General features: G+C 37.6%; 1 protein-coding gene across 1 annotated transcript; it reads right to left on the bottom strand.

Annotated features, from left to right (window-relative positions):
- Positions 1-3,593: 3,593 nt before the first annotated feature.
- Positions 3,594-18,598, bottom strand: mapk13 (mitogen-activated protein kinase 13). Its single transcript, XM_079557770.1, has 12 exons — positions 18,353-18,598; positions 14,360-14,489; positions 14,171-14,229; positions 10,592-10,697; positions 9,181-9,210; positions 8,215-8,262; positions 6,489-6,603; positions 6,058-6,129; positions 5,345-5,424; positions 5,080-5,158; positions 4,323-4,496; positions 3,594-4,102 (listed from the first exon to the last, which is right to left on the bottom strand). Exons 1-12 carry the CDS (start codon positions 18,460-18,462, stop codon positions 4,017-4,019), a joined length of 1,089 nt encoding a protein of 362 aa, XP_079413896.1. The 5' UTR covers positions 18,463-18,598; the 3' UTR covers positions 3,594-4,016.
- Between the last annotated feature and the right edge of the window lie 965 nt (positions 18,599-19,563).

Raw genomic sequence — 19,563 nt, forward strand, 5'->3', positions numbered from 1 at the left:
AGAAAATATATATTAATTATTAACAAATTGTAGACGGATTAGCCCTGTGTACTCAGTTTAGATACACTCAAGTGTGCTTGAGTAACTTTAGAGTAGTTAGCATATGGAACTTTTTACTTCTACTTGAGTCAAATTTAACAATTGTTGCTTTTTCCACTGTGATTATTTATTATTATTATTTAAGTGGCAAATGCTTAATTTTTTTAAATCTAAAAATAGGTTTTGTGCACCTTATTCTATAGAAATATTATTTTTTTCTGTATTTCCATGTCATTTTTTGGGAATTTTCATTGGAAATATAATTCTTTTAAGTTTTGTTTCACATAATTTATGGTGTCATGAAAGAAAAATCTGACTTTTTCTTCTTTTTTTACTCACAGCAGGCTACTCAAGTAACATTTTCTCACAGTACTTTTTTACTTTTACTTGAGTCATTGTTTGAGTCATTGCTTTTTACTTGTACTTGAGTGAAACATTTCAGAGTAACATTACTCTTAACCTACTTGGCTACTCTACCCACCTCTGATGTTGGTCTACATCAGGGGTCACCAACGTGGTGCCCGCGGGCACCCAGGGGCCCTTTGGGGCATGTCCAGTAGCCCTTGGGACTTTTTCTAAAGTGTAAAACACTTCATTTTCTTGAATCAAATTCTTAAAATTACAGTTATTTCGGTTCTTGTGACTCAGTATGAGTTTAAAATATAGGATATTGACCCCATATTATCTTAAAATAGCTTTAAGTGAAAAGTGTACGTTTAAGTCTTTAGGATTTGTTTTTAACTGGTAGCCCTCGACAACTTTATGCTCTTAAAGTAGCCCTCAGCTGAAATAAGGTTGGTGACCCCTGATCTACATCAAAGCATCACTATGGTAGTTCAGGGGCAGGGTAACGTTGGAGTGACACCTTTTCTTAGCAACCATGGATGAACAGGGTGGGGCGTGGGAACTTCCTTTTAACGGGGTGGTGATGTTAAAGAGGGTCACAGTGGGGTGAGTGAGGGCCCAACGGAAGGGGCTAGTGTCCACTCGTTTCAGTCGCAAACACAGTGGTCGAAGGAGCAGTGCGCTTTTGCCATGAGGCAAAACGATTTTATTGTGGGTGGATGCCTTTAAGGAAACAGGGACTGCATGTCAGGACGTTCTCTATGTTGAATTCTTCACAATCATTTCAATTTACTTATTTGAGAGAATTCTTCTCATGGCGGCTGCATCCCTGTGATAGGATGTAAACTGGCCTGCGCACTCGCCTGATTTAGTCCCTGTGATCATCGCAATCTTTGAAAGGATCTGTTCAAATGTCCTTGAATTGCAATGCATGCAACCCACCATGAACCGCTACAGCAGTCTGGGATTGTCATGTCAAACAAACATACAATGCAAAGATAGAAAAAATATTCTATCTTTGCATTTTTTTTTTAATATGTTACCTAACAGTGTAATCAATCAGGACTTAACCTTTATTTTATTGTACTTCCGCTCTGACGCTTAATGTTGTGCGCTGACTTCATAGGCGAACGAACCGCAGGCCAAGACCAAACTGATGCGATTTCAACCCGCCTCCTTTACGTCAACAACTCACGATTTTCGCGCGCAGTTCACTACTCGCAGAAACCCAACTTTACACATTTTTTTTGTGATACTCTCTCATATATTAAGATTTTGGAAGTTTCTGATAACAAAAAGGCTCTAAAAAACTATCAGTATTTGCTCAAAATACAATATATTTGTAACTGAATAATTGTATTGTACAATTTTGTTACCCCCGGCATACTCTGTACTCTGTATATTCATATACTTTTCAATAATTCTTTTTTTTTTTTTTAAGTTTACTACTCCGACTATTTCATTTTGATCGTGCACATATATGGTTCATTTTTATATTGCCACTGTTAGCAATTTTCTGACTAAAAGTGTAAAATGTGGCACATATGTGACACATATCAACATATTTAGAAATATATATATAAATGTATATCGCGGGCATATATAGGAAATATATAAAAACAAAGCTGAGATGTACATGGTTTTGGTACAGATTATTATTAACAACAAATTGCACATTGTATGGCACTTAAGTAAACAAATTAAAGGACAATACGGCAAACTTAAAATAACCTTACAACCAGCATCATCATTAATAGATACATAATTCCAAATTATAAACCACAAGAAATAGTAACAAAAGTAAATGTATTTGCTGTATGCATATAGTGTAGTTTTTGAGGATATGTTGGCCAACTCTACTTGTGTTTTACAATGACATTACTTTTACTTAACTTAATTTTGAAGGATAAATACTACTTTCTACTCCACTACATTTTCACGAAGGCTCCAAAGTATAAAGCTGCGTATTTTGTCCCATTTTAAAGCCTTATAAAAGGCACACTCCAGGTGGGGATGGTTTGTACCTTAAAGGCCCTATATTTCTATTTATTTATTTTTCATTTCAAAGAAAGAGGAAAGCCTAAATAAAATTGTTAGTTGAGGTCCAAAAATCAACTTGCAGGGTCACTTTTCAGAGTCACTTTCACAAAAATACTGGAAAACTCACCTGATGCACAGTGTTTTCCCCACAAGTTTACTGTAAACTAAAGGAGGAAATTTCATGCCATAACTAGAAAAAATATCAGGTATAGTTCATTGAAATTGTGATTTGGGAGCTATCCTGATGTTTTTGAAGCCACAAAAACATATGGCTATGGTTCACAACACACACAAAAAAAATACTTTGTCCTTTGAATACTTATTATGTATTTCTTTCAGGAAATGCGTTAATACTTTATCTTAAGTAGCCTAATAATTTGGCCGGGCAACATTTACTTGTATAAGTAATATTTGATCAGTATTAGTATAAGTTATTAAAAATTAGCAATGAAGTGCTTTGACCACCACTGGTGCCCAAAGCCACAACACTAGACCAGCACGTAAAGCATGCAAGACTGGAGCCATAATTACAGTTTGTGTCATAGTTTTTGAAGGGATTGACATCACATCATAGTTAATCATAGTTAACTGGCCACATTGTGGGCTTCTCAGCGTATATCAAGTACTTACATTTGAAATGTATTTAGCTCTGATTCACTATTGCACTTTTTTTTTCTTTAACTTTATTTATACAGGTTTGTCCATCAAGACTCAAAGTCTCATTTGCAAGAGAGACCTGTTTCACTTAGTAAACATTGATTATTTATCCAAAAAATATTTAACTCAAGGACAGAATTTAGCTACAAACATTTTGGGTTGGTTGCACCAGTTAAATTCTCCTACAATTTTCCTGCAAAAAACTTAACTGGTTTTAAAAAGTAATCATTGCGGCATAGTGCTTTGTACTATGGCTTTCAAGGATCTATATATTCTGAATGCAGAGTAAATGCTCTTCTTTAATCTTTAATATCTTTTTTTTATTTTACTTTTTTAACTTGTGCAACGATGCACAGAGGAGAGAGGAGAGCAAATCAGTGCAAATCAATATGGTGAACTTTAAACGCTGTTGTTGTGCACTTCCTTGATCTGTGCTTATACTGGGGTGTGTGAGATGTAGATCTGACAGCTGCACCAGTGCAACCAAGCAAAATATTTAAATTTTGAGGTGGTCACGTTACTAAATTGGTCACAATTTGGAGCCTTGTAGTCAGAAACAGTGGAGAAAAAACAGTAACTCTATTCTGTCTGTTTATTTAAGGAGTGAGTGGTCCAGATTTGTGCATGGTGACAGTTCTAGCTTCTTTCAATACATCAACAGTACTTTTTAGTTATATCATCTTGTACTCTGATGTATAGTACTATTGCCTATTGCTTAATGTTTTGTATTTGTTTGTACCTATAAAAGTACATTCTGACTTTTACTACAAGAACAGAGATGTAAAGCGTATTTAGTCACTACTCCTGAACAAAGTATGATGCAAATAGTTAAAAAATATGCGGGTGACAACTCATAGTGTATCCATAGTTTAAAATTCCAAGGGCACTGTTGGCTGTCCTCTGTAATGGTTGTCACTGGTAAAATATTCTGGGGCTCATGGAGACATAGTGAGAGTGTTTTTCCTTTTGGAGTCTCTGCGTGGGAATGGCACAAAGCTCTTCACCTCCTTGAAACATAACCCTGTGAACAGAAGAACACACATACTCACCAAAAGCATTAACTGCATTTTTATCATTATATGTAGAAATGCTTTTTATTTGCTGAGAAAACAAATTTAGCCAAAAAGGAATATTGAAAATGACAATGACCTATAGAATGGAGGAAGGACTTTAGAATATACCACTCAAGTCATTACTAAGTCCGTCTCAGTAGGTATAGAGAGGAAAGCATGTTCACTTACTCCTCCACTCTTCCAGGGACAGCGTCGCGTTGTCATGGGTGTCATCATATGGCGTGGGCTCTGGTAAGTCGTCTGGGTCCCGTAGGCTGTCAAAGTATGGATGCTCTAACGCTAGTTCGGCTGTGGGTCGTTCGTCTCCATCTAAGACTAGCATCTTCTCAAGAAGGTCTTTGCCTGCACAATCATACAGGTTTACAAAACATCTTTAATGCTCTTTGATGTTATTAATATATATAATAGTTATGCACAAGTGGGCCACTGCAGCTGGTTGTCATAGAAACGGGGGTGTACCTCATTAAAGCCATAATAAGATATAGATGTAGAATTATTGCTAAACTGCAACTTCCATTTAAGTCTGTGTTTGTATGTAACCATAGAAGCAGCCAGAGCTTGTAAACACAGAAAAAATATCCCATTTAATTTTCTCAAAATATCTCTTGTGACCAGACAATGCTCTGGGGCCCCTGCAATTCCATGTGCCCTGAAACCACTGATCTAATGGCCTGCTATGGTCTGGGAATTAAGAATCTGGGAATTCTTAATTCATGTTGCTGCAGTTTTTTGTGTGTTTGGTGATTTTATGCTACCAATGTGCACATAATTAGCATGGTGACTTAAAGTGTTTGCTGCATAAAGTAGTCTTATCTTGTCGCAATAAGGAAATAAAACATGTTAATAATTATACATTTACCTCAAAGGCTGTTGGTGAAATCTGTAAATCAACTCAATAATTGCAAATAAATGACAGGTGACTTACATTTATCACTGACTCGGGGGAACAAAATGGAAAAGTCCTTTCGGGGATATGACGGGAGCTTTTTCATATAACTTCTAGCCTGTTATCAACAAATAAATAAACGCAAGAATAATTAAAGTGACCAAAAATAAAACAAAAACTGACAAGAAAAAATGACATCACAATATCGCTTTCTCTAAGGGCTACTAAATAATAAAAATATTAAGCTTCACTAAATGATTTAAATTAGCTCCAGTCAAGTTCTTGCATCATGAATTATACTGACCTCTGGAGTATCCAGTTTCTGTATAAATTCTGGTCCTGGGACTCCTGTTACTTTCATGATTTGGGTCAGCTGGTCCATGTCTAATAAACAATCTCATTAAGGAGTCCAAAATGTTCAATTATTACACAATATGGCTTGACATTTATTCCACAGCAGATATTAGCAATAGTACTGAAGGAAACTATAGCAACAGCCGAGTTACAGGAGTTAATTGTTGTAAGATGGCAGAGGGATATTTAAACATTTCTTGAAGTAAATAATGATGAAACTAGAAGTAGTAATGTACTAACATCAAAGTGGTGTTATTTGAAGTCAACTAGAATACTAAAGATACTATGACATCACACTATGGGCCTGATTTACTAAGCCGAATGCTAAATTAAAAATATATAATTTTATAGCGTGTTACAACTGATTTATTGTTAAAACTTTTGCCTTTTTAAAGTTTTTATAATAATTGGATATAAGATACCTCTAGTTACTATTACTTGATTGCACATTTTCCTGAATGTTTATTGAGAGCTGATGTAACAAGTTTCCACAAGTCTCCATTGTAAGATCAACAGAATCCTATCTTATCTTATCTTTAAGCGTTGATGAGACAAAAATCTAATATTAGTGCGTATCTATTTTGCAGAAACGCAAGCTTAGTAAATCAGGCCCTTTATGTTCAATGAGTAATTCATCAGCAGAAGAGTCTATTGGAAGGATACAATCTTTCCCTTTAAATAGCGTTTTCCCGTTGATCATTTCAGCCATGATGCAGCCCACTGACCAGATGTCCACTAGAATAAACAGTGAGAAGGAGAGAACATGAGTGGAGCCTAAAGTGTTCATCACAGAGTGTAGAGTCTGGCTGGCACAGGACAAACAAGGAAGGATCTTTACACCACAATATGTATAATTTTTCCTTTTGCCTTATTATGACATGAATCTAACTTATCTGTGAGACAACAAGTTATATGGCGTAATAATGGGTGATAAAGTTGCTTTGAGCACAGACAGAAAGCATGAAAGAGCTCTAACACTTTATCAAGACATCCCCTTGGATTTGGTCACTGTTTTTTGAAAGAAAAGATTTAGGCACTTATCCACAGATTAGCGTTTAGACAAAGGTAAGAACATGTAGTTGTGATTGTCTTGCCAGTCTGCGTGTAGTGCATCCAGTTCAGAATGACCTCAGGCGCTCTGTACCACCGGGTCACCACATATCCGGTCATCTCAGCATCAGTGCTGCGGGCCAGTCCAAAGTCCAGGATCTGCACAAAAAACACAACTAAAGTCTCAATTGACATATATTATCTTAAAAAATATTACTATACTTTAAAGGAATAGGCCACCGTTTTTACATACTAAAATATGTTCTTACCTCACTTTAGACGTGTTAATATATCCCCGTCTGGTCTTTGTCCGTGCGCTCTGTCACGCAAACGGAGCACATACGCAGCCTCTCCCACATGTCACATAGCTCCGAAAAAGCTCACGATAGAAGCTACCAAGCTCTTCCACGTGTTCCCTATTTAAATAAAGTTACGTGAAGTGTTTTCATGCGAAGTATATTTACACAGAAATGTAACATGTCGATTTTATAAGCAAATAAAAAGGGGGACTATATTGTGAGGCGTAATGATACGAGGAGTAAAACGTCCGCGCAGTAACTCCTAAAGGTTATTGACGGAAGTGAGCGGGGGAAGTCTTTAGGAGTTACTACGCGGACGCTGTGCTCCTCGTATCATTACGCCTCACAATATAGTCCCTCTTTTTATTTGCTTATAAAATCGACATGTTACATTTCTGTGTAAATATACTTCGCATGAAAACACTTCACGTAACTTTATTTAAATAGGGAACACGTGGAAGAGCTTGGTAGCTTCTATTGTGAGCTTTTTCGGAGCTATGTGACATGTGGGAGAGGCTGCGTATGTGCTCCGTTTGCGTGACAGAGCGCACGGACAAAGACCAGACGGGGATATATTAACTCGACTAAAGTGAGGTAAGAACATATTTTAGTATGTAAAAACGGTGGCCTATTCCTTTAATGAATGGTAATTTCAATTCATGTTCATTTAATGTTATACCCACAATGATCAACATTTCTGAAGAGTATAGAACAAAATTCAACAAAAACGTTGAGAGTTTTGTGATTTTCATCTATTTATGCAGTTATATTTTTTTAGTTAAACTGTGATTAACTACAGTGCCAAATGACTTAAGATTTTTACTAGAAAACTATAATCTAGGCAGAAAATGCTAACTAATTTAGGGAAATGAACACAGTGAAGAATAGAAATAGGATATTTGTAGAATATTGAAAATGAGAAGATAATAACAGAAGTTGCAAAGGTACGGGAACCTGTCTATGTTCACTTAGCGTTAGTACATTAATGATTCATTTTATATCCTCCTTTCAGAATCACTCAATGCATTCACTGGATAGACCTTAAGTCTGTGCAATAAATAAGAAAATATTGATTAATTTTGTATTATTGACAATAAAGCCTACTCTGTTCTATATATAGTTACATATATAATCCGGCCCTCCAGCATAGAACTTCTGGCCCCCAAGATGATTTAAAAAAAATATTTTTTATATACAAATTCTGTAATTTCTTATTTGTATTTTGGGGCAAAACCTGATTTACATCATTGATTTACATGAAGTGCAAAATACTTAAATAGTAGACTGAAGCCAGGGCCACGACATGGCGACTCATTATCACTAAACTGCCTGAAGTGCTATCCACTTTGTCACAAATCCATCATGGGCCGCCAGCTCAAAACGGCACAATACACAATTTATCATACACAATACAGTCTAATGAGACAGTATCATATTTACACAACGCCAAGTTTGTCTTGGAAGCACAAACCTTAAGTTCACAATCTTGATTTACTGCCAGGTTTCCAGGCTTTAAATCCTATAAAGACAGAGAATCAGGTGTTATAATAGACAAAGCACTTTTATTGCTCGAATATGCATATATTACCAAAAAAAAACAGTAAACACACTGAAATATATTCACTAGAGATAAACCAACAACATACAGATTGAACACACGGTATATATATAGATACCAGTTTTCTGAGCCAGTCACAAGAAGTGAGTGACCTACTGTGGCCCTGGTATGAGAGAGTGATAATAAAGCTCACAAATGACCAGTGCAGTGCAATAAAGTCACACTTTAACAGAGGGCTGACTCATAGTAGCAAAGACATGTTATTTCCAGACTGTGTTGAACAAGATACAACCAGTAGAAAGTGAGCAGTTTTCTTGTGATAGAAAAAAGCCCTCAATGTATTGAAACAAATATTTCTGTGTTCAGCTATTTACACAGAAATATTGTCGTTTTTAACTCATGACCTGGTAAAGCAGGTTAGTGTCATGTGTGACTCGTGAGGAGGAGAAATTAATGTCAGTGATGTGGTCAAGATCTAAACTCTGGTGTCTAAGGCTCATTTGTTTGTCTGCTCTTATGTTGGAATAGACGAGCTAAGAAAACCTAGTTACCAGAACAGCAAAGAGCTTAGGTATTTGATGAATTTATGTACATGTGCAACCATGTGCAGTATCAAACAGTGTAACTCCATTATTGCATCATAGACGTATTTGCTTATAAATGTACTAGAGCTGTGAGGTGTGGCCTAACATCTCTCAACACGCATTCCCACATCAGAGAGGAGTGAACTCATTCTACCTGTTGGGGCAGGGTGAGAGCTGGCTCACAAATCATGGCGAATTAGGTCAAAAATCTCTTATAGCTCTTAGAGAGAAAGTGAGCAATTTTGAAGCAAGCATAACAACACAGCAGAGCAGCACAAAATGGTGTCGTACTCACCCTGTGAATAATCCCAGCCTTATGAATATACTGAAAATAAAGAAAATGAGAATTAGAATCAAAAGATGATCACTTACTAGTACAAAAACCTGAACTCCAATTATTACAACTGGACACAAAAGATCATTAATTCCAAACACTGCTGATTAGAGAAATCCTGGCAATCATTGTGTGAACAAATCAATTGTTTGTCGGTGCGTCTTTGAGTAACAAAATATGTAGGATAAGTAACACCAGAGCATGGTAATTTATCACAGGAGTTGACATTGGTACCACCCACTAACCTGGAAGTACCTTAGATCCTTCTTTAATATTTTACGACAGACAAAATGCCGCAACCACATAGAAATAAAATATATCAACATAGCATTAAAAACAATGTGCAGTTTGGCCATGTTTTAAAGCAGTACTAAGTAACTTGTTTACCTTGATAAATCATTTTAGTCCCTCTGGGGGTAATACAAGTGTTAATGGGATGAATGGGGTGTATCTGGCCCGAAAACCACCCTTACAACCTTCCCTGTTCCAACCCGGAGGGGCTAGTGCTTTAAAGCAGTACTAAGTAACTCGTGCCCCTAGAGGCCATAACCGCCACTGCAGGTGTCATAGCATGTTGTGATTTTTTACTCATTAATTGTCCGTTAGGGTAAATACTACGCTGACAGAAAAGACAAAAGGAGAGAGGGATATTATACACCCAATTACACAATGGAGATATTTTTTTTCACTCAAACTTTGCTCTAAATACTGTTTAAGTGGAGCTAGCCCGCAGTTAGCTTTGCCCGTTAGCCTGTTAGCTTCTTCTTTGTGATTCTATTAGTGTGTATTGGTGGCTCCAACCCCAAGGCAAGAAAGTTGCAATTGTGGTTTTCTGGCCAGGGACATCACGGGGAGATGAAAGACACTCCAATCATCCCATCAACACTTGTATTACCTCCGGAGGGACTACGAAAAGGATTTATTAAGGTACCTTGTTCTTTAATACGGTTAATCATAATACAGTATATGTGATTCCTTGATCATAAGACTGATAATAAAAAACTTTTACAACCATCTATCAAGTCATGTTTGGTAACCCACTTTTTAGTTTAGTTTAGTTTATTTAAAAGGTCAGCAGTACATAAAAATCCCATTCATTTTTGCCATATAAAAAACATAATTAAGAAATGTAATAATAATTACGTAGGCTAGTAAACTGTGTAATTCATGATTATCTAACACAACTGAAATTAAAACATTTACCTGAAACTTTATGAACCAAAAAGTTGTAAAAGTATCTAGTATTTCATATTTTCTTGGCCTCAGTATGGTTTTTAGTTGGGACATAGCTGATTTGTCTCCACTGTATATTTAAACACATGAATAGGATATCACTGATACCATTAGTTTTTGAATTCACTTTGCAGCTTACCCTCAGTCCACAGAGCATCTGGTAGACAAGGAACTGGACCTTGTCTTCAGAAAGATGGCCCCGCACTTTAGAAAGGTCTGTGAACATGTAAGGCATCACCAGGTAGCTGCAAAAAACAACAACAGATAAACAACTACTACTTGTGGAAGAAAGTTGCTTGGAGGATTACAGCCAAAGACAAATGTTTTGGCTATTAACTTTTAAAGTATTTTTATTACTAATAATTCATCATGAATATGGAAGTGACACACTTGGTTTGAAAAAGAAACACAGATCTCTTTTTCAATTGAATTACCGGAAAACTGTGAATCATGGACTAATGTAAGGTCAGAATCAAACTGTATAGTGTATACTTATTGTATATCCTTTCATTCCAGTCCAACTTCTTTTTTAATTGTGACACTTTCACTATAGCCTTCAGTGAAACTGGACCTGTGTATTTTTGCTGCCCTTACATAATCACACTAATTCCTTTATCTCTAATGGTTTAGGTTTACAAAGTACAGACATTGTGATAGTGCACACCCCAGCAGTGCACAAGTCTATTTTCTTTATTTGCCATACATAATGTTCTGCAGATAAAATGCGAGGTTCAGTGGACTATTGGAAGAATGTCCTGCATTTATATCCTATGGGAGCACGTGATTCAGAGAGAGTATCAGCTGCCATCCCATGGTATCTATATTTCAGTAGCACTCTGTTAAACAGACATCTAATATAAAAAGGATTTATGTCTCCAATAATTAAGTTGAACAAATATAATATCCTTCAAGAGTCTACTTTCATGATGATTGTGCTCCCAATACATGATTGTTAAAGGGGGGTATTATGCAAAATCGACTTTTTCAAGCTTTATATCATGTTATTCTGTCATTCCCTCATTAAAAACATGCCTGAAGTGTTGTCTTAGCACATTCATGTATTTTTGAGTAATCTGTAAAAACTCTGATGGCAGCCATTTTAGGGACAGGTTTGCCTGAGTCCTCCTAGGAACGCCCCCACCTCCTGGAGACGCCTCCGAGCTTTCGTCACCGAGTAACCAACCACTGCTCCTCAGCAGAACCCCCTCCCCACTGATGCCACAGACAGCGTGTGGAGGGGACGTGTCAGAAAGAGTCAGAGGTTCTTAAAGAGACAGAGGCCTATTTCAAGACATTCACTACAGCCATTTTGAGAGAGCAATTTTACACAAGGCAGTTTTTCTAATTTACTGCATTTACAGACCAACAGAAGGTTTCGTCATCATTGTAGTGTGCTATAGACTGGTGCTATGTGATTGAAAAAAGCATAATACCCCCTCTTTAAAGAATCACATTCTTACATTCTTGTTCATATTATTGAAAACAATTAAAATTTCCCTCAGTTTGTTCCTTCTATGGTGCATATATAACTGTATAGACTGATTTTGTTTTCATGTACATGTTTCAAACTGCTCAACTGCTCATTTCCAGCAGCATTCTTAAAAGAGTCATGATGTTGCTGCCACTTGTATAGTCAGCCAATGTAAACAGTTTTAATTTATTTATTTATTATCTTTTTTGCTTTATTTTATCAGGCAAAACATTAAAGGGCCTATACCTGATTTTGTTGATTGCAAACATCGAAAGAGGAAGCCACTAAAATGTCAGTTGTGGTCCAAGCACATTCCTTGCTTTCCTAACATATTTGTAGCGTCCCAGTTCCTCTCAGGGACAAGTTTAAATAGACACAATTCACAACTTGCAAGGCCAGTTTTCATGGTCACCGTCACAGAAATGCAAACTAGCCTGCGAGTTCATGAAATTGATACAAATGCTTTATAATTAGATGCACAGTGTCTGAGTTTACAATATACTACAGGAGGATAAAACAATTTTCATTCCACTACTAGAAGAAAATTAAATGCAATTACTTTGTGTTATTATTTTTTAATTTAAAATTGACACTGTTTTTTATCTTTAACAAATTGGTGGATCTTATGAGTTATAAATTGGTTTTCTTGTATTTGATTTTGAATCAATAAATACGTCACTGAAGTAATTTGCTATTTCACTAGGTTAGTTGGTGTGTATTCTCAGTTTTGACATATGCAGGTGCTCGGCTGGACTGTTATGGATAGATGCCCACAATTTTCTCCCATCCTTTAAATGTTCCTGTATTTTCTGTTGGATACTGGTCACTCTATTTCATAGTTTACAGTATGTTTCCCACTCCGCTTTCAATCCCGTTCTATGTATTTGCTGTTTGCCTTCTGCATTTGTCTATAGTTGAGGTCGGACATCAGCTCTATCTGCATTTCAACTTATTCAAGACAGTATCGCAGGTGTGTGAAACAAGAAAGCCGACTCCTCCCCGTTTGCTGTTTTTTGGGCATGGTTCTGCATTTAGATTGCCTCCTTTATCCAACTGTGTTTAATGTCCGTGGACCCAGTTAGTTTAGCTCCATCCAAGTCTAGGATGTGATTGTCTCATTTGTAATGATTAGAGATGGTAGACTTAAGTCGTTCTTTGAATGCTAGTGTGCACACACTTGATGCTTACTGAAGCACTGGAACTCCCTGTTTATTGCATGCCCAATATTGGGTATTTGGATTGTTTTAGTGTTTTGACATTGTGATTGTCTCCTTGTGGCCATACCGCCTTTGCTATGCCCAATCCCATCAGACCTTGGAAGCTAAGCAGCGAAGGGCCTGGTCGGTACTTGGATGGGAGACCGTTTGGTAACACCAGGAAGCCCGGCGAATGCAGTGTGTGAGTGAGTGGTTGGTGGTGGTCGGAGGGGGCGATGGGGCAGACTGGTTGCCTCTTTTCATTCAGTCTACCCCAGGGCAGCTGTGGATACAATAGTAGCTTACCACCACCGAGTATGGAGTGAACGAATAGTGCAATGTAAAGCATCTGAGTGTCCAGAAAAGCGCTATATAAAGCCAATGCATATATTGTAATCTGCCCTGCTGTGGTGTGGGGTGCTCGGCTGTCCATAGAAGGGTTTGGCCAGAGTAGTTACTGTATGTGTGTTGTCATGTCCCAAAGGTTTTTTTCATTTTTGATTTCCTCTTCAAGTGTGAATTGAATGTTGTCAGTTGTGTCTATTGCCTCTAAGTGAACAGTTAGTTCCTGTGTGTGTCCAATCCATTTTCTCCATAACATCGACAAACTTCACATCGTGAGGCCACAGTGCTCAGGCCTTCTCGTCTTAATCCTCCGTGAAAAAGCCATTCATTGATGGCCGATAGATCATCCCCATAGCAAATTCATTTTTCTGCATGAAGGCTTTGCTTTTAAACTGAAAATATGTGAAGGTAGATTATCAGTGGATGTTTGAATCAGCTGCCAAGACGAGACAATCTTCTGAGGAAGATTACAGGAAGACAGCACTTGAAGCATGTCAAGGTACAAAAATATAACCATAGTCAGATAAAAATAACCTTTTATATTACAGGGAATTCCAAAAGAACTCAATTGGCACATACTTTTATTATGTACATCATTACAGTGCAGTGCTGTTATCTCTGCACCTAAATACTACATCATCAGACTAATAAACCGGCCTCCACCCTGTCCCAGGGGCATTTCCTAATAACTGTCGTAAATACTTACAAGTCCTGGAAGTCGTCGAGGGTTGTGGCAGCCGTGAACACATCTAGAAGTCCAATCACCTGAAACGAATGAAGAAAAGGGGTAGATTTAAACAGAAAGTACTTTGTGGCATTGTGTGGGTGAATGTACAGTGCTGCTTGTGTGGTGTATGGAAGCTGAACCTCCTGTCCTAGTGTCAATATGACTCACATTCTCGTGTTTCATGTGTTTGAGAAGTCGCAGCTCACGGTAGGCCCTCTTCGCAAAGATCTCCGACTGGAACGGCCTGTGCAGCTTCTTGATGGCGATTTTCTCTTTCGTCTTTTCATTTGTGGCTGAGCTATCGGAATAAACAACAAAAGAATGATGATTCACTTTTTGTTCACTGTTCAGTGCATGAAAACACACACAGTTAGTACTGATGAACATATGTAACATTTTTTGACTTAAATACATGTGCTAATAAATAAATATAAAATATGAATGATTCAGTAAAGAGTTGGTCAGATTAAACATGCCATCAAAGTAATCTCAACAAATTTTCAAAAATGGCTTATTTTTTGCAACAAAGTTAACATTACTTTGTAACAGGATGTTTGCTGCTGCTGCTTGTTTGCCATAGAGCCAAAAAAGCCTCTTAAGCTACAGTAATGTGACTAACAAAATACAGCATTTCATTTTATAATGTTTTTTTTTTAAATTACAGCAAAAGCAAACTATTCACAACCATTTTTCATCAGATTTCAAACTTTTTGGCTGCTTAAATGTCTGTTTAATATAGAGAACTGAGTAAACTGTACTTCTGTGGTTAAGAAATAGTAATATTAATGACAATGTCAAAAACGAAAAAAAGGGTAGAATCCTGTTTCTTACACACCATACCAAAAAAATGAACTAGCTATATTTAAGTCATATATTTGCACTGGTTAAATTTGGAAACTACATGGGGCTCTTTTTCACATTTCAAAAAAGAGGGGAACTAACTACAACATAGTTGCCTTGCCATCAGTCATAATAAGCAGGTTTTTCATTTGACATCTGAACTATCCAATTTCTTTGTAATTTTTCTTTTACTATTTCATGACCTTTTCACAACAGATTATGGTGTAAAGGTTTTTAAGGTTTTCTTTCAGCTTGTTACATTGCTGAAGTTTAAAATAATAAAAAATAAAGACTATAAAGATATTGTATTTGGAACCATGCAAAGTGCAAAGTTTCACAATGGTTTGAGACTAATGAACTTCAGACCTGGAATATATTGAGCTTGTCCGTCCCATCCTTGACACGTCCTCCTGAGCTTTGAAGTAGAGCGGAGTCGAGGCTCATTTAAATACTTACTACTTCACAACAAAAGGTAATTTAAAAACATGTTCCAATTTTTTTCTTTTTTTTAAGTCCTATTTTACCTCGATTTGAGAAGGCGAGTAAAATTATCTGCCAACTCGTCCAAGGAATCACATGCTCCAATCTCAATTATCAAGGCTGTTTCAAAGTATTGGACTCTTCCCACACTTTATTTCCACGGCATGTGTGTCATCATGTACTAAATGTTTGGTAAAGAGCCCTGTGCACCACTGCTGTCTTGGGCTTCATTGTGGGAGGAAAGGCTTGCTATTTGGAGCCCTATCCATCAACGCCAACACAAACAATTGAGTGTAGCACTTTGAGTCATACGGTCAAAACCTAAAATTGTGGAGAGTCTTTGAAAGGGCACCTTTAAGCGCAATCAAATCAAAATCACAATTTCATAGGTTGTAGAATACACTGAGAACAACTCACTATTTCGTCTGCATGTGGTCTTAGGTATAACTTACTGCACAAACATGTTATTAAATGCATGCGATTAGTTTTACAGTTACACACCTGAACCTGCATTTAAAAGCATAAATCGCAATGCTAATTGCAATCCCAATACATGTCAAAACATTTGCAATAGGGCTGCAACTAACGATTATTTTGTAATCGATTAATCTATCGACTATTTTTACGATTAATCGATTAGTCGCTTGGCTATTAAAGCAGTACTAAGTAACTCTTCCCCCTAGAGGCCATAAGCGCAACTGCAGGTGTAGTAGCAAGTTACGATTTTTTAACTTATTAATTGTCTTGGAGAGTAAATACTACGCTGACAGGAAAGGCGAAGGGAGAGAGGGTTACTGTGCATCCAATTATACAATGGAAATATTTTTTTTCACTCAAACTTGGCTGTAAATACTGTTTAAAGTGACGTTAGCCCGCAGTTAGCTTTGCCCGTTAGCATGTTAGCTTCTTCTTCGTGATTCCACTAGTGTGTATTGCTCTCTCCGCACCGGTGGCAGTCAAGTTGAAAACATGGTTTTCTGGCCAGAGACACCAGGGGGAGATGAAAGACCCTCCAATCATCCCATAAACACTTGTATTACCCCCACAGGGACTACGAAACGGATTTATTAAGGTAAACACGTTACTTAGTACTGCTTTAATGGTGTAGGAAAATTGTATTTTTTCCATTTTTTTTATCACATGGTTGTTGGAGGCTCTTGGTGCGAATTCTGCTTCTGATTGGATGAAACACAAACAGATATTCATGAAATTTACAATGTACAAAGTGTACTACTGACACTTGCTATAAAAACAAAGTAGGTTTTCATCAAAAATACTACATTTTCATGTAATTTTTGCTCTATTTGAGTCTGTGTGAACCAGAAAACGATTAATCGATTACTAAAATAGTTGTCGACTCTTTCAATAATCGATTAGTCGTCGATTAATCGATTAGTTGTTCCAACCTTAATTTGCAATTATATATTCTCCCAATCCATGCACCTCTGATTCTTTGCTCACTTGGATCCTACATTTCACAGTTCATGCTGTTTACTATTTCCTTCTGTTTGCGCCTTGGCATTTTATTAAAAAAATGGGCAATTTAGCCAAATGGCAGGTCATCAGATGGTGTCCTGTTAAAAAGTCAGATGTTTTTTAACAGAATGGGACTCCCACACACAGTGCAGATGAATCATGCGTTAGAAGCTTTTACAACAGTTGGTTCATAAATGATACTTTCATGTGATAGAAATGGCAACATATTTCAAATCAAAGCTTTAACTAAACGGAGAAGCACGTACTCCTTGGTTAGGCTGGCTCAGAATCTTTATAGAATTAACACATAACAAACAACAACAAAAAAAACCCAACCATGACATTGTATTTAAAAGTGAAATTAAAATGAAAAATATGTTTACAAAAGTCAATCTTGAGGTGGCAGCCACAAGCCAGGTCAAAGTCAACTCGACGAATGACACTTGACAGACACTTAGTAACACGGTAAATGGTTTGGAACTGTTTAATTGCTGTCATTGTTAACTAATAGTTTCTGTTAGTTGCTTAATGAACAATCAGCTTGCACAACACAGCGCATCCTCCTACATCTCAAGTTTAGAGAAGTGCACTTTATGTTTTGTCTGGCTGCTAAAATGGCCAAGTGGGAGTCTCCAATTTAGCCTTCAAATACCACTAACTACAGCTTACAATGCAAAATGCACCCTGTTTACATTTAAAGGTGCATTATGCAACGTTTTATGTGGGGGAACAAAAGTTGATATTGGTGTGCATTTGATCTCTCATACATCCAGCTGTTGTATGAATCAATTGTGTACTTCTTTCTACCATTATGTGCGCGTGGTCTCAGCTGTTAACTTGAGTTCATTCCATTACCCCTAACTACAACCTTATGCAAACATTATTATTCCTTTGCATTCAATTGTTTATAATTACACCCCACCTACGCCCCAATCACATTGTCTCAAACTGCCCGTCACTTGACATGCACAGAACAAGTCCTGGGGCTTTCCCTGTGATACAGCAGAAGTGTTTCGCATAAGAGAAATCAAAGTGCGCATAGTGGCTTCGTTTCATGCAGCAGAGAGACGTGCAAAAACAAGTCAATAACAGTATGGCATTGCTTGGCTTCCTAGTTAGGCTGTATCAAAGCAATGATGTAATGGTGTCAGGTGCGATTACTCCAATGAGCAACGCGTGTGGAGAAAACAAAAGTGGTGGCAACCTGCTCGTGTCTATGTATTAACTATGTAATAATCAATAGAGAAACACTGGGCCTTATCTAGACTAGTCTAATACAGTGCTGCATTAATAATGGCAGCCCAGGGTTCACATGTACAGGACTTGACACGGCGCGTAAAGATCGCTTCTGTCTCCCACACTTACCACACCGAACCGTACGCCCCGGTGCCAATCTGCTTGAGTCGGCTGTACTTCTCCGTGACTTCCCACGTCGTGTTGTTGATCTCCTCGCGGTAGAAAGCCTGACCCTCCATGGCGACAAGAAGAGTGCGAGCCAAAGGTAGAGGAACGAAACTTGCTCCGACCAGCCCCTACTGTACGTCCGTGTCACGGTGACAAGGTAGAGCAAACACACACCGCGCAACTCCGCTCACCTTGCGTCCTACACTTCCGCTGGGTTTTCAGAGTGGCGCGCGTGGGCGTTGGAAGAAAAAAACATGCAAATCATCTACACGTTTTTAATTCTTGCTTTTATAAAACGATTGACTTTTTATTTAGCTTTTGCGTCCGTGTGTGCAGAGTTCATTTTGCTTGATTATGATTATATGGTTATTTGCTTTAACTGTGTTTTATTTTTGAGAAAGAGAACTTCCGGTTTTCCTAACGCTGTACTCTGGTGCACTTGACGGAATGTATTTTTTCTCAATGGCTCTTTGGAAATGATTGTTATGTAAGGCTTGATGTTTGTCTTGTGTCCTCCTAAATAAATGCAATTATATTGACCTTACAGTAGGCTAGTCGTGGTAATGAAAAGAAATGTTAAGATCCAAGAGGGAATGAGGGAAGAACCTGACTGTTGAGACAGGTCAGTGTGAGTCAGCCATAGTTGAATCACCTATAAAGTATTTCAGTCATACATATAATATATTAACGATTCAAATACAGTTTTCAACTCAAGATATCAAATGTACCCATTTTATGAATAATGTGATAATGTTACAGTTTGCTTAAAACAAGATGTGGTGTGAGCAATCGGGCTTAAGCCTTAGAGTCCATGGATCAATACAAGTGTGTCAGCTGGTATTTCTCTAAGCCTTTGCTATGCCTGATCCCGTCAGATCTTGGAAGCTAAACAGGGAAAGGCCTGCCCGGTACTTGGATGGGAGACTGTTCGGAAACACCAGGAAGCCTAGGTGAATGAGTGGTTAGTGGTGGTCAGAGGAGCCGGTGGCACAGATTGGTAGCCTCGCTTCCATCAGTGTACCCCAGGGCAGCTGTGGCTACAATGGTAGCTTACCACCACCAAGTATGGCATGAATGAATAATGTCAATGTTTGTTTGTTTGTTTGTATACTTTATTGTCAACGTAGGGAAATTTGTCCTACGTTGACCTGGGGCAACCCGTAAGGAGCAGT

The sequence above is a fragment of the Gobius niger genome, assembly GCF_951799975.1.
Source record: "Gobius niger genome assembly, chromosome: 6".
Taxonomy (NCBI): domain Eukaryota; kingdom Metazoa; phylum Chordata; class Actinopteri; order Gobiiformes; family Gobiidae; genus Gobius; species Gobius niger.